This window comes from Bombina bombina, chromosome 11 (genome assembly GCF_027579735.1).
Source record: "Bombina bombina isolate aBomBom1 chromosome 11, aBomBom1.pri, whole genome shotgun sequence".
Classification (NCBI taxonomy): domain Eukaryota; kingdom Metazoa; phylum Chordata; class Amphibia; order Anura; family Bombinatoridae; genus Bombina; species Bombina bombina.
Genome location: NC_069509.1, coordinates 147,260,247 through 147,276,331, shown reverse-complemented (window position 1 = coordinate 147,276,331; position 16,085 = coordinate 147,260,247). Strand labels below are relative to the sequence as shown.

The following is a 16,085-nucleotide window of genomic DNA, read 5'->3' as shown; positions in this document are numbered from 1 at the left end:
ACCTGTACTGGCGATATTAGGCCATGGTGGCGCCTCTGTTTTTTATTCTTTTTTAGATTCCATACTACAGGATAGCCATCCTTTGACAGAGTGCAGCCTCAAACATCTGGGAATTGTCATTACCCTGGACTCATAGACTTTCACATTATCATTATTTGGTTTTGAATTGGTTTTAATATTTTTTCCAATCTATGTTTATATTCTAGTAATATATATATATATAGTTTTTTACTATTATCATTTCCAGCATTGTGGTTACTTATGTCCACATTTTAGATTTTTTAGGGTTTTATTTATAGTTTTATAATTGTTGCTATTATCATATTTCTAGATTTAGGCCTGTTTTTTTCTGTCGAGACATTACAAGCACTACCATATCACCTATTATATTGGAACTGAGGAAGCGCCCCCTAAGGGCGTGGTGTGTCCACTGAGTACACACCACTCTCTCCATACATACTAGAATAGCATTTGGCAGCAAAGTGGAGTCTTGAAATATAACAAAATGGGCCAAGATCAATACCTAGGGTTGTCAAATTTTAAAAATGTATATAATTTTAGCCCATAGTGTTATATTTGTGTACGGGAAAGTTTTAAATGTTTGAAGACTAATCAAATTACATTATTATTTGTTTTCTAAAGATGGTATCATTGCCTTTGCCTGGGAACCCAATGGAAGCAAATTTGCAGTTCTACACGGAGAAGTGCCCCGGATATCGGTTTCATTCTACAATGTCAAGAACAATGGAAAAATTGAATTGTTAAGTAAGATCTAAATCCATTTTCTCTGCTTGCTTATCTTTATGCTTGTAGTTCTTTAATGTTTGCAAAATCATATTTATTTTTTTAAACCCCCACACTTCTCCCAAGAAATGTACGACAAGCAGCAGGCCAACACAATCTTCTGGAGTCCGCAAGGCCAGTTCTTGGTTCTAGCAGGTTTGAGAAGGTGAGTAACCTGTAGCTCTCTCTCTATCTGTGCGTGTGTAAGCCTTGTGCTTCTAGAATTGAAACCGTATTTGTGATTTATCTTTCAGTATGAATGGTGCCCTGGCCTTTGTGGATACATCCGACTGCACCATAATGAATATTGCAGAGCATTATACAGCTTCAGATGTGGAGTGGGATCCAACAGGAAGATACGTTGTGACATCTGTGTCGTGGTGGAGCCACAAGGTATATACAATAATGTAGACAAACAAACTGTCCTCCCCCCTGCAGCCTTCAGAACACTGTGTGTAACGAAAGAGAGGAAGTGGAACAAACCACAAGGCTCTAGTTGGAAGGGGTGCACGCTGCAATGGCCAGACAGCCAAAATTGAAAATCCAAGACAAAAGGGTATGCAGCCGCACAAATGTAAAAGAGGCACCAAGAAAAAAAGGCTGTTAAAACTAAAACAACTTTATTAGGTTTAAAAACCAAAGTACATAGCCAAAAATGCCCTGACTAGTTTTGTGCCACACCAGGCACTTAATCATAGGATACGGAGTGCTACACAGGCTCCCTATATAAAGGGAATACCCCAGCCCATAATTAGGCAGTGAATTAAAAACAGATGAAATAAATGAAATGTTTGTGCAAACAGTAAAAATATCATATTACTATGGGCAATAGACACAAGTGTACACATTTACAAATATATGAATATTAAACAAATTTCACAGTTATAAAGTACTCTAGTAAATATAAATACCTGTTCAGCGTAGTATGTATACAAATTCAAATCATTCTGTTTCATATGTGCAAATATATCTATATATATATATATATATATATATATATATATATATATATATATATATATATATATATATATATATATATATATATATATATATATATATATATCCTTCCTTCCATCCTTCCAAACAAATATGATGTACTTCAATAACAGACTCCCCAAAGTATACTTGGGGATTACCATATAAATGACACACATGCACATAAACCCAAAATGTAAAAAAAGGGCAAACTCAGATATCACTTTAAGGATATATCTTGTACACAATTTGCACACACCATATCACAAACAAGTTCACAGGTACAAATATCACAATCATCATAAATATAAACGTTCACAAACATGGATAATACCTATAGCATAATTCCAGATTATAAACAGTGCAATCTTGACAAATAGTACCAGTGAAAAAGATACAAAATTTATACCTACATATATACACAAACACACGTGTATATATGTGTGTGTGTGTGTATGTATGTATGTGTGTGTGTATATATATATATATATATATATATATATATATATACACATGCATGTCTAAAGAACTTGTAACTACCTCAAGAAAGGGCAATATAAAAAAAAATATATGTTTAAATTTACTGAGTCCAATTTGTAAACCAAAAATACAGAAAAAGCAAAGAGAACTAGTCTATGAAATAACTCCTGTCCCATTCTCTATTGAGCCCTGTGGGGGTAATTGTTCGCAACCTGTAAATCCAGTAGAGTTCCTGCTTTTTGTAGCCGCTTGTGTCTATCACCACCTCTTAATGGTGGCATCACCTTATCAATTTTTTTGTTTACAAATTGGACTCAGTAAATTTAAGCATATTTTTTGATATTGCCCTTTTTGAGGTAGCTAAAATTTCCTTAGACATGTGCGTGTATGTATAAATGTTGTCTTTTTCACTGGTACTATTTGTCAAGATTCCAGTGTTTTATTATCTGGAATTATGCTATAGGTATTATCCATGTTTGTGAACATTTATATTTATGATGCTTGTGATATTTGTACCTGTGAACTTGTTTATGATATGTTTTGTGCAATTTGTGTACAAGATAAGATATGTCCTTAGAGTGATATCATCGTTTACCCTTTTTTTTACATTTTGGGTTTATGTGCATGTGTAATTTATATGGTAAATACCCAAGTATACTTTGGCGAGTCCACTATTGAAGTACATCATGTGTTAGGATGTATATGTATGTATTTTGAATTTGTATACATACTATGCTGAACATGTATTTATTTACTAGAGTACTTTTATAACTGTGAAATTTGTTTAAGATTCATATATTTGTAAAGGTGTACACTTGTGTCTTTATTGCCCATAGTAATGATATTTTTACTGTTTGCCCAAACATTTCAATTCATCTGTTTTTAATTCACTTCCTATGGGCTGGGGTATTCCCTTTAAATAGGGAGCCTGTGTAGCACTCAGTATCCTATGATTAAGTGCCTGGTGTGGCACAAAACTAGTCAGGACATTTTTGGCTATGTACTTTGGCTTTTAAACCTAATAAAGTTGTTTTAGTTTTAACAGCCTTTTTTTCTTGGTGCCTCTTTTACATTTGTGCGGCTGCATACCCTTTTGTCTTGGATATACAATAATGAACTTTATTCCACACTTGAAATGATCTTTCTCCATGTTATGGAAGGTTTAAAGTATTTTCATTAAAAATAATGAGCATGAGCAAGTGAGTTATCCAGAATACAGATGTGACTGTAAACTTAATTTGGGGAATTCTTGTCTTCCTTTGCTAGATGGATGTCTCTGCATGTTTTTTTTTTCTTTTTTTTTTCTTTTTCTTCTTGTAGTAAATGCAAAATGAAACTTTTTTTTTTAAAAACTTATCTAATTTTCTACCTTCTCTTGGAGCTAGCTGCACATATATGCCTCTTGTCATTGGCTCACTCAACGTGTTCAGCTAGCTCCCAGTAATGAATTGCTGCTCATTCAACAAAGGATTCTAAGAGACTGAAGCTAATATGATAGAAGTAAACAGGAAAGTTGTTTGAAATCGTATGTTCTAGCCGAATCATGAAAGAAAAATGCTTTTCATGTCCCTTTAATGATTTGTAGAGCTTAAAATTTCCTTTTGACAGGCTTTAAAGGAATAGTCTTTAAACTTTCATGATTCGGATAGAGCATGCAACTTTCTAATTACTCGTACTAATTTTTCTTTGTTCTCTTGCTATCTTTATTTGAATGTAAATTTAGAAGCCGGCCCATTTTTGGTTAAGCACCTGGGTAGCGCTTGCTGATTGGTGGCTACATTCAGACACCAATCAGAAAGTGCTACCCAGGGGCTGAACTAAAAATGGGCTAGCAATATATCTTACATTCTTGCTGTTTTAAATAAAGATGCAAAGAGAATGAAGAAAAATTGATAATAGGAGTAAATTAGAACATAGCTTAAAATTACTGCTCTATCTGAATCTAGAAAGTTTAATTTTGACTAGATTATTCCTTTACGTTTTTATTGTAGTGAATAAATTATACACCGGAAAAAGTATTTGCAGATCTCTTGACCCCGTTTGTTTTCTGGGTATCTGTGCTCACAGTTGGTCTCAACTTATAGTTCAGTAATTGTGACAAAGCAGCAAATAGTCTATAGAGGGATATGAAACCCAATACGCACTTATCCTATGATTCAGTAATTGTGACAAAGCAGCAAATAGTCTATAGAGGGATATGAAACCCAATACGCACATATCCTATGATTCAGTGATTGTAACAAAGCAGCAAATAGTCTATAGAGGGATATGAAACCCAATACGCACATATCCTATGATTCAGTAATTGTGACAAAGCAGCAAATAGTCTATAACGGGATATGAAACCCAATACGCACATATCCTATTATTCAGTAATTGTGACAAAGCAGCAAGTAGTCTATAGAGGGATATGAAACTCAATACGTACATATCCTATGATTCAGTGATTGTAACAAAGCAGCAAATAGTCTATAAAGGGATATGAAACCCAATACGCACATATCCTATGATTCAGTGATTGTAACAAAGCAGCAAATAGTCTATAAAGGGATATGAAACCCAATACGCACATATCCTATGATTCAGTGATTGTAACAAAGCAGCAAATAGTCTATAAAGGGATATGAAACCCAATACGCACGTATCCTATGATTCAGTGATTGTAACAAAGCAGCAAATAGTCTATAAAGGGATATGAAACCCAATACGCACATATCCTATGATTCAGTAATTGTGACAAAGCAGCAAGTAGTCTATAAAGGGATATGAAACCCAATACGCACGTATCCTATAATTCAGTAATTGTGACAAAGCAGCAAATAGTCTATAAAGGGATATGAAACCCAATACGCACATATCCTATGATTCAGTAATTGTGACAAAGCAGCAAATAGTCTATAAAGGGATATGAAACTCAATACGCACGTATCCTATGATTCAGTAATTGTGACAAAGCAGCAAATAGTCTATAAAGGGATATGAAACCCAATACGCACATATCCTATGATTCAGTGATTGTGACAAAGCAGCAAATAGTCTATAGAGGGATATGAAACCCAATACGCACATATCCTATGATTCAGTAATTGTGACAAAGCAGCAAATAGTCTATAAAGGGATATGAAACTCAATACGTACATATCCTATGATTCAGTGATTGTGACAAAGCAGCAAATAGTCTATAGAGGGATATGAAACCCAATACGCACATATCCTATGATTCAGTAATTGTGACAAAGCAGCAAATAGTCTATAAAGGGATATGAAACCCAATACGCACATATCCTATGATTCAGTAATTGTGACAAAGCAGCAAATAGTCTATAAAGGGATATGAAACCCAATACGCACATATCCTATAATTCAGTGATTGTGACAAAGCAGCAAATAGTCTATAGAGGGATATGAAACCCAATACGCACATATCCTATGATTCAGTGATTGTGACAAAGCAGCAAATAGTCTATAAAGGGATATGAAACCCAATACGCACATATCCTATGATTCAGTGATTGTGACAAAGCAGCAAATAGTCTATAAAGGGATATGAAACCCAATACGCACATATCCTATGATTCAGTGTTGTGACAAAGCAGCAAATAGTCTATAAAGGGATATGAAACCCAATACGCACATATCCTATGATTCAGTGTTGTGACAAAGCAGCAAACAGTCTATAAAGGGATATGAAACCCAATACGCACATATCCTATGATTCAGTGATTGTGACAAAGCAGCAAATAGTCTATAGAGGGATATGAAACCCAATACGCACATATCCTATAATTCAGTAATTGTGACAAAGCAGCAAACAGTCTATAAAGGGATATGAAACTCAATACGCACATATCCTATGATTCAGTGATTGTGACAAAGCAGCAAATAGTCTATAAAGGGATATGAAACTCAATACGTACATATCCTATGATTCAGTGATTGTGACAAAGCAGCAAATAGTCTATAAAGGGATATGAAACCCAATACGCACATATCCTATTATTCAGTAATTGTGACAAAGCAGCAAATAGTCTATTAAGGGATATGAAACCCAATACGCACACATCCTATGATTCAGTGATTGTAACAAAGCAGCAAATAGTCTATAAAGGGATATGAAACCCAATACGTACATATCCTATGATTCAGTGATTGTGACAAAGCAGCAAATAGTCTATAGAGGGATATGAAACCCAATACGCACATATCCTATGATTCAGTGATTGTGACAAAGCAGCAAATAGTCTATAAAGGGATATGAAACCCAATACGCACGTATCCTATGATTCAGTGTTGTGACAAAGCAGCAAATAGTCTATAAAGGGATATGAAACCCAATACGCACATATCCTATGATTCAGTAATTGTGACAAAGCAGCAAATAGTCTATAGAGGGATATGAAACCCAATACGCACGTATCCTATGATTCAGTGTTGTGACAAAGCAGCAAATAGTCTATAAAGGGATATGAAACCCAATACGCACATATCCTATGATTCAGTAATTGTGACAAAGCAGCAAATAGTCTATAAAGGGATATGAAACCCAATACGCACGTATCCTATGATTCAGTGTTGTGACAAAGCAGCAAATAGTCTATAAAGGGATATGAAACCCAATACGCACGTATCCTATGATTCAGTGTTGTGACAAAGCAGCAAATAGTCTATAAAGGGATATGAAACCCAATACGCACATATCCTATGATTCAGTAATTGTGACAAAGCAGCAAATAGTCTATAGAGGGATATGAAACCCAATACGCACGTATCCTATGATTCAGTGTTGTGACAAAGCAGCAAATAGTCTATAAAGGGATATGAAACCCAATACGCACATATCCTATGATTCAGTAATTGTGACAAAGCAGCAAATAGTCTATAAAGGGATATGAAACCCAATACGCACGTATCCTATGATTCAGTGTTGTGACAAAGCAGCAAATAGTCTATAAAGGGATATGAAACCCAATACGCACGTATCCTATGATTCAGTGTTGTGACAAAGCAGCAAATAGTCTATAAAGGGATATGAAACCCAATACGCACGTATCCTATGATTCAGTGTTGTGACAAAGCAGCAAATAGTCTATAAAGGGATATGAAACCCAATACGCACATATCCTATAATTCAGACAGAACATACAAATTTAAAAAAAAAAAAAAAAGTTTCCAATTTACTTCTATTATCAAATTGTCTTTGTTCCCATGATATTCTTTGTTGAAGCGATACCTAGGTAGGCATCTGGTGCTCTACATGGCAAGAAATAGTGGCGCCATCTAGTTCTCTTGCAAATGGATAACTGCTGCCATATAAGGCTCCAGACACACGTACACACTCCTGAACTTACCTTCCCTGCTTTTCATTAAAAGTTATCAAGAGAGCAAAAAAAAAAAATTGATTTCAGAAGTAAATTAGATAATTGTTTGCACTATCTGTATCATGAGAGAACATTTTTGGGTTTCTTGTCCCTTTGGTAATAAGTCTAATTTTGCCCCATATCTCTGCGTTACCTTCAGATGAAAGCAATAGCTGATTTTAGCAAACAATTCTCTTCCACAGGTAGACAATGCTTATTGGCTGTGGACATTCCAAGGTCGCCTCCTTCAGAAGAACAGCAAGGACAGGTTCTGCCAGCTTCTGTGGAGACCCAGACCCCCAACTTTGCTAAGCCAAGACCAAATCAAGGTACACCGGAGAATGCTCTTTACCGCGTGTTAATACCTCGACCAGTGCCCACGTCTTATACTTGTTCTTTGTTACAGCAAATCAAAAAAGATTTAAAGAAGTACTCGAAGATATTTGAGCAGAAAGATCGTTTAAGCCAATCCAAGGCTTCAAAGGTAAATCAGTTGCTACTATTCAATTTAGCAGTTTATTTCCTTTTAGGAATTATCAGGTATCAGACACTTTTTGATTAAACATTTATAAAATAACCTCAAAATGTTGTGTTTAAATGCCCTTTTATACAGATACACTCATTTTTATTACTTTACTTGTGATCAAATAAAACTGTGTAAAATTAATACTTAAAAAAAACAAAAAAAACATTAAAGGACCACTAGACACAGTAGAAGGGCATATTCGATAAATGCATAATAAAGAAACAATGCAAAAAGCACTGTCTGAATTTCAAATTAGATTTTTTTTGTTTTCCTGACAAATGTCAGTTACATTTTTCTTCCTAATGCATCATGTGACAGCCATCAGCCAATCACAAATGCATATAGATATCTTGTGAATCTTGCACATGCTCAATGGGAGCGTTCATATAAAAACTGCACATTTAGATAATTGAAGTGGATTGGAAAGTTGTTTAAAATGTGTTTCATTTTGAAGTGACGTTTCCTTTAAACTGAAAGGTTTGTTATATGAAGGAACATTGTTTTTATCCTCGCAGAAAAAAAGGATAAAGGGACACGGAACCCAATTTTTTTTCTTTTGTGATTCAGATAGAGCAGGCAATTTTAAACAACTTCCTAATTTACTCCTATTATCAAATTTTCTTCATTCTCTTGCTATCTTTATTTGAAAAGGAAGGCATCTAAGCTTTTTTTTTTTGGGTTGAGAACTCTGGACAACACTTTTATTGGTTGATGAATTTATCCACCAATTAGCAAGAACAACTCGGGTTGTTCACCAAAAATGGGCCGGCATCTAAACTTACATTCTTGCATTTCAAATAAAGATACCAAGAAAATGAAGAACATTTGATAATAGGAGTAAATTAGAAAGTTGCTTAAAATGTCATGCTCTATCTGAATCACAAAAGAAAATATTTGGGTTCAGTGTCCCTTTAAGTGTAAATTAAACATACATGATTCTGATAAGCACCAAATGAAAGAAAAAAAAAACTGGCCAGTTTATATCCTTTATTGACAAGCGCACGTCTGTAGACTGAGGAATATTCACGTCCTCTGCAGTTTATGGCAAACACTGCTGCTATGCAATACCCAGGTGATGTGAATGCACCCAAGTCTACCTAGGTATGCTCATCCATACCAAAAGAACAAATTACATTTAATAGAAGTAGGATTTATTTTTTTTTTCTTTTAAATCGGCAAACAAATTATACTTTAAAATGCCCTCTTTATATACAACAAAGAATACATGACTGTCTCTTTATTTTCAATTGACCTTATTGTGGGAGGATTGAATCTCAGTCCAGCAGTTTTTTGTTGTGTGTTTTTGTTTTTGTTTTTTTGTAGTTTTTGAATAGTACATGGGTGGGTTATTTGTATTGGGTTAACAAACATTAAATTATCTGTAGTTTACAGGAAGCTATTGCTGCCTAGGAGTTTAAACTTGCCACACAGCTTGTCTTAAAGATCCATTATTTCTTGCGTTCACAGGAACTGGTGGAGCGTAGAAGAACGATGATGGAAGAATATAGGAAATATCGAGAAATGGCTGTGCAGCTTTACCTGGAACAGAAAGATGCACGTCTTGAGCTTAGAAGAGGTAATGCTTTTACCTTCACAAACCTAGGGACACGTGGTGAGCTGGGACTTAGTCGGATGTAAACATGAGCTCAGTGCTTTTTGCAAAATGAATATTGGCTTCTGATCTTCCCCCTTCTAAGCCAGAGACTCTAATCACTTGAGCTATTTGTTGTTGAATGGAGCTGCAGATGATGTAGTGACCATTGGGGAATAGAGAACTTCTAACTGGCTGAGGTACTACTGTACATGCACAGCATTCTCCACCGTCAAACAGCAGCCTGGCATTGTATTGAGAACATTCCCTTTAATGGGTTAGGCAGTGCTGCCTGTGAGTATAGATTTGCCATCTAGCAGGAAGAAAAGATAAAGCGGGAGTAGATCTGAAGTTGAACAAACACATGCAATTAAATGGACTGTATTTCACTTAACGTGTTTCTAATGACTTGTTACGCTGGATGCAGGGTATAAAATGAATGAGAAATGGCTTCTTTGTTTTTATATATGAAATTGCTGGGTTATTTATTTGAAATCTCAACCCATCAAAATGGGTTGAGCGTGCAGGGAAATCGGATCTCTTTATTTTATCACTCTGTACACACACCCACTGGAAGTGTAATTTCTCCTGCTGGCTATGTTCATACAGCTTTTCTCTTGCTTATATTTAAAGGGACACTAAACCCCATTTTTTTTTTCTTTCATTCATGATTCAGAGGGAGCATGCAGTTTTAAGCAACTTTCTAATTTACTCCTATTAGAAATTTTCTTCGTTCTCTTTCTATCTTTATTTGAAAAAGCAGTACTGTAAGCTTAGTAACTGTCCCATTTTAGGTTCAGCACCCTGTATAGTGCTTTCTTTACATTTAGCCACCAATCGGCAAGCGCTACCAAGCTGCTGGACCATAAATTTGCCAGCTCCTAAGCTTACATTCTTGAGTAAATTAGAAAGTTGCTTAAAATTATGAAATCGTGAAAAAAAAAAAAATGTTTTTAGACTAAAAGTGATACTAAACCCTATCAGTATAGGAAGGGATACTACAGGCAAAACCAACTATTTTGAGTATCGATGTAAAGGAGTTATTTGTAATGCAATGGATCATTGGAAAAAATTAGAGGAAACAATGTATGGGTATTCTGTCCCTTTAATAAAACACACTACATTTAGACTCAAGGGGGTAGACGTGATAATTAAAGTCCCTTTTAATGGAATCTTACTAAATAAAATTATTTGCCATTATGATATTGCTGGAAGTGAAGGGATATGTTGGAAGAGGTTTTACCACACAAAGTGATACATCTTCATTGTCCCCTATAGGTGTAGATACAGATGAGCTGGACAGCATTCTAGATGACTGGGAGGAAGAAACTATTGAATTCTTTGTAACTGAAGAAATTATTCCTCTGGAGGAGTAGTCACCTGCGGCATTGGTGAGTGTTTATTGTGACTGTGATATCTGTAATGATATTAACCGTGAGACTATTTTAAAGGACGATAATGACAAAATTACATTTTAATGGATTGGATACAGCTTGACATTATAATAAACGTTTCAATTTACTTCTTAATTTTGCTTTAGTTCTCTTGGTATCCTTTTGTTAAAGAGTAATCCGAGATGAGGTCAGGAGCGTGCACATGTCTGGCAGGAGTGTTTGCAACAGTGTTTATAACAACGTTATACAGAGTTGCCAACACTGCTTCCATAGAATGCTACAGAAACTCTATGGCAGCAGAATTTGCAACTATGTATAACATTGTTTTAAACATTTTTGCAAACACTGCTGCCAGATGGCTAAGGACATGTGCACACTCCTAAATGAACTAAGCAAAATTGATAATGGATATAAATTGCAAAGTTGTTTAAAATTGTGTGTTCTATCTGAAATATGATCTTTTTTTTATTTTTACTTTACTGTCTTCAATATTTAGCTAAGTATGCCATACTATACCTATTGAATATGAGCAACTGTTTGCTTATTGTGGGTGTCAAACGGTGGGTTTAGCATATTTGTGTATGTTTTTTTTTTTATGAAAGTACCGGGCAGCTTCTCATTTCTAACACAAAATTCACTATTATGGGCTAGATTTATCAAAGCCATTCTCCTATAATTCCGTCCAAAATAGCGCATACGAACTGATCGTCATATTCAGCAAAGCACTCTGTAACTATAATTTGCGCAAATCTGAAAGAAACTTCTTCGCACTCCGCTTGCATTCGCCTAGGCACACGGGCGCGCTCCTGAGTGCAACAATATACATTATACATAGTAATAGGCGTAACTTAACAGCCCGAGCTACAAATACGTACAGTTTCAGGCGCACATGTGCGCTTCTCTGTAGGCGAGCTGGGGCGCAGTTACAGGCGAAGCACATACAGAGTTCGCCTAGCCTTTCATAAATCTAGCCCTAACTGTCGTTCTTTTGCGTTTGTGCAGCAACATTGCAACTTTTTATGTTTAGCGTGGTTATAACAACAGGAATCTTGCCAGTTTTCTGTGAAACCAACAAATGGCAAAGATGACGGTTGAAACTATAGTATGTTATACTGATTACATTTTTTTTCTTTTTGCAGCACCACCCTATCTGTCAGTGAAAACAACTCTCCACCTGGGCAAAAAAAAGCTTCCAAGGCTTTATTTTATTCCTTCTATCACGACCTTGAATGGACATCGCATCGCTCGTTTGCAAAGTTGTGCCTTTAACCTTCTCTGGAGGACATATTAAAGCGCACTTCTTTTTAATTTGATATTAACGCTTTCCTCAATACCACAATCTGCTGCTGGTTGCTCTGGCTAATCTGCTGCACTGCGGATAAACGTCCTGAATCTCAGTGGACATTGGTTCAGCTTGTGAAGGGCTTTTTGTACTTCTCTTCTCATTGGACAGTCAACTGTTTTGGCTGGAAAATGAAAGTGTCAGATATAACTTGTGTACATTTTAGTGTGCTGATCCAGCACTACAGTGGACTATATCCTCCACCATTCAGATTGCAACATTATGAGGTCAAGATGGAATTTAAAGTAAACCCATATTTAACAAACTCTTGTTTTTTGTTTTTATTTTGGACCACGTGAGCTAACCAGTATGTTAAATAGATGAGCAGGCAGCCAATACATTTTATAAGTCACTTTTAAAAGTTACAAAGATTTTGTACTTTCTTTGGAAATGACTATTCCAATCTGAACATAAATTGCCATATGTGATTTTAGTGGCTAGTAAATCTTTAAAAACAAAATATGGGTCTCTGTAACTTAGTATGCACAATATCCATTTCTTAATGTAAAGGTTAAAAGCAAATTTCACTGAATTTTTTATTTTTGAGGTGGGTGTTGAATTGTAAGTATGGGAACTGTGCATGTTGTTTAACCAAAACCAATTTAGGTGCCGGTAAGAGGATTTTGTGAGCCATAACTCATTGGCCCCTGGAATTTGTCAAGCCATGTAAAATGTATGAAAAGCAGTGTACATCACCACATAGAAAAATATCACAGACTGGGGAAAGACATGATTTGGCTCATATAATACACTATAGGGTTAATGTACCATCCCTGCAGGTGAACAAACCAGTGAACCTGTATGCCTGCAATCACCACTTGCACAGTGAAATGTAACATTGCAGAAGAAGTTTCTTGTGCAATGCCGCCCCCTTCTCCAGCGTAACCAATTGCGCTAGAGCAGGACATGTAAATCACCCTGAACAAGCAAGTTATCGATCTCGACACTTCTGAGGCAGCAGAGGGGAAATATATTCTACTTTATTATATATATTTTAACCAATTAGTCAACCAGCACTAATTGGTTAAAATGCAATTTTGTAAAAAGCACTGCGAAAAGAGGGCTTAGATATAAGGTAATCACAGAGGTAAAAAGAGTATTAATGTAAATGTGTTGGTTATGAAAAACTGGGGAATGAGTAATAAAGGGATTATCTTTCTTTTTAAAAAGTAAAAATGTTCAAGTTGACTGTCCCTTTAAGTATGTGGAGCAGGCTCACTTATGCTATCCGGCTCCACATAGCCAATAAAGCTGCGAACGCCGCTTACTAAATGCACCCCCTATGTATAGCTAGAGGGAAAATAGTTTTGTTTTAGCCTCCTTCCCAAAAATTGTAGTGTTCAAAGTAGATTTATTAGAAAGCAATACACCATGGTAGGCACATTTTATCCTCTGCACCATACAGCCACAAAATAAAAACCTATAGAATAAGATCTTTAAAGGGACATTAAACCCCAAATATTGCTTTCATTATTCAGATAGAGAATACAATTTAAAAAAAGTTTCCAATTTACTTCTATTATCAAATTTTCTTCCTTCTTTGTTGAAGAGATATCTAGGTAGGTAGCGTGCTCATGCCTGAAGCCCTACATGACAGGAAATAGTGCTGCCATCTAGTGCTTCTGCTAATGTAAAACATTGTTGCAAAACTGCTGCAATATAGTGCTGCAGACACATGCACGCGCATGAGCCTACATCTCTGCTTTTCAGCAAAGGATAGCAAGAAAACTAAGAAAATGTGATAACAGAACTAAATTGGAAAGTTGTTTAAAATTTGTATGTTCTATCTGAATCATCAAAGCAAAAATTTGTGTTTTATGTCCCTTTAATATTTTCATTCATCCTCTCATTCTTTAAAGGGACAATCTACCCTAGAATTGTTATTGTTTTAAAAGATAAATAATCCCTTTTTCTCTTGTAAGGTGTATCCAGTCCACGGATTCATCCTTGTGGGATATTCTCCTTCTTAACAGGAAGTGGCAAAGAGAGCACACAGCAGAGCTGTCCATATAGCTCCCCCTCTAGCTCCACCCCCCAGTCATTCTCTTTGCCGGCTCGAAGCAATAGGGTCCCTCTCGGAAGGGTAAAGTGAATGTGGTGTTAGATTTGTAGTTTTTGTTCTACAAGCAAACGTTTATTTTAAATGGTACCAGTGTGTACTATTTACTCTCTAGCAGAAAAGAGATGAAGATTTCTGCAGGGAGGAAGATGATTTTAGCATGTTGTAACTAAAATCCACTGCTGTTCCCACAAAGGACTGAGGAGTACAAGAAAACTTCAGTTGGGGGGAACGGTTTGCAGGTTAGGCTGCAATAAGGTATGTTCAGTCATTTATTTCTAGACAAGACTGTGATAATGCTAGAAAAGGACTGATAAGATCCCCATGAGGGAAGGGTAAGCTTTATTCAGAGACTAAGTATGGAATTACAAGCTTACATAACAGGGCTAATTTATGCTGGTTGACACTATTTTATGGTTACGGTTTTTACTAGTAAATATTGTTTTTGGAGACACTTTGAAGGTTCCTTTGGGTTTCTTTCAGGGGCTGTTACCCACATGGCTATTATTATAACACTTAGGAGTGTTTCTTTAGGCCTCACAGCACCGGAGTAAGGTGGGAGGGGCCTAATTTCGTGCCTCAGATGCGCAATTAGATTGACTAGATCTTCAGGCTTTTTCACATGGAGGGTCCTGCTGCAGTTTGAGGGCCTATAAGAAGCTTTTCCCCCACAAATCTGGTTCCTAAGGGAAGGTAGGGCCACAGCAGAGCTGTGGCAAGGTGCTGAATTCGTTTTAACCGGTTGTTAGCTTGCTATTGATCCGGTTTGGGCATTAAGGGGTTAATCATTTTTCTTGCTAGTTGTGCAATCTTACCAATGCTTTAGGTACATACTGTGAAAATTTCGAAAAGTTTGCTGCATTTTTCACTGTTTTGGAAAATTGTGTGCCTTTTTTATCTCTTAAAGGCACAGTAACGTTTTTTTGCAAAGTTTGTTTTTACTTGATTAAAGTGATTTCTAAGCCTGTTTGTCTTACTACTAGTCTGTTAAACATGTCTGACACTAAGGAAAATCCTTGTTCAATGTGTTTAGAAGCCATGGTGTAACCCCCTCTCAGAATGTGTCCCACTTGTACTGATACACTTTAAAGAACATATTGTTGCACTTAAAAATATGGCCCAAGATGATTCTCAGACAGAAAGTAATGAGGTTAGCCGTTAACCTTTCCCCATGTGTCACAACCAGTTACGCCCGCTCAAGCGACGCCTAGCACCTCTAGTGCGTCTAACTCTTTTACTTTGCAAGACTTGGTGGCAGTTATGGATAATACCCTCTGTGTTTTTATCTAAACTGCCCGTGTTACCTACAAAGCGTGATAGCTCTGTTTTAAGAACAGATTCTGAGCATTCTGATGCTTTGGTAGCCGTATCCGATATACACTCACAACGCTCTGAAATGGGGGCAAGGGATGTGCTGTCTGAGGGAGAAATTTCTGAGTCGGGAAAGGTTGCTCCTCAGACAGATTCAGATACGTTGGCTTTTAAATTTAAACTAGAACACCTCCGCTTATTGCTCAGGCAGGTATTTAGTTACTCTGGTTGACTGCGACCCTTTGGTGGTTCCAGAGAAATTGT

General features: G+C 36.2%; 1 protein-coding gene across 1 annotated transcript in view; it reads left to right on the top strand.

Annotated features, from left to right (window-relative positions):
- Positions 1–12,716, top strand: part of EIF3B (eukaryotic translation initiation factor 3 subunit B) — a 60,364-nt gene extending 47,648 nt beyond the window's left edge. The window contains exons 12-19 of the mRNA XM_053694972.1: positions 643–765; positions 871–949; positions 1,038–1,176; positions 7,802–7,927; positions 8,005–8,082; positions 9,592–9,700; positions 10,994–11,106; positions 12,249–12,716. Coding sequence (XP_053550947.1) covers positions 643–765; positions 871–949; positions 1,038–1,176; positions 7,802–7,927; positions 8,005–8,082; positions 9,592–9,700; positions 10,994–11,091 — 752 coding nt within the window. The 3' untranslated portion in view covers positions 11,092–11,106; positions 12,249–12,716. The remainder of the gene's footprint in view (positions 1–642; positions 766–870; positions 950–1,037; positions 1,177–7,801; positions 7,928–8,004; positions 8,083–9,591; positions 9,701–10,993; positions 11,107–12,248) is intronic.
- Positions 12,717–16,085: the final 3,369 nt, after the last annotated feature.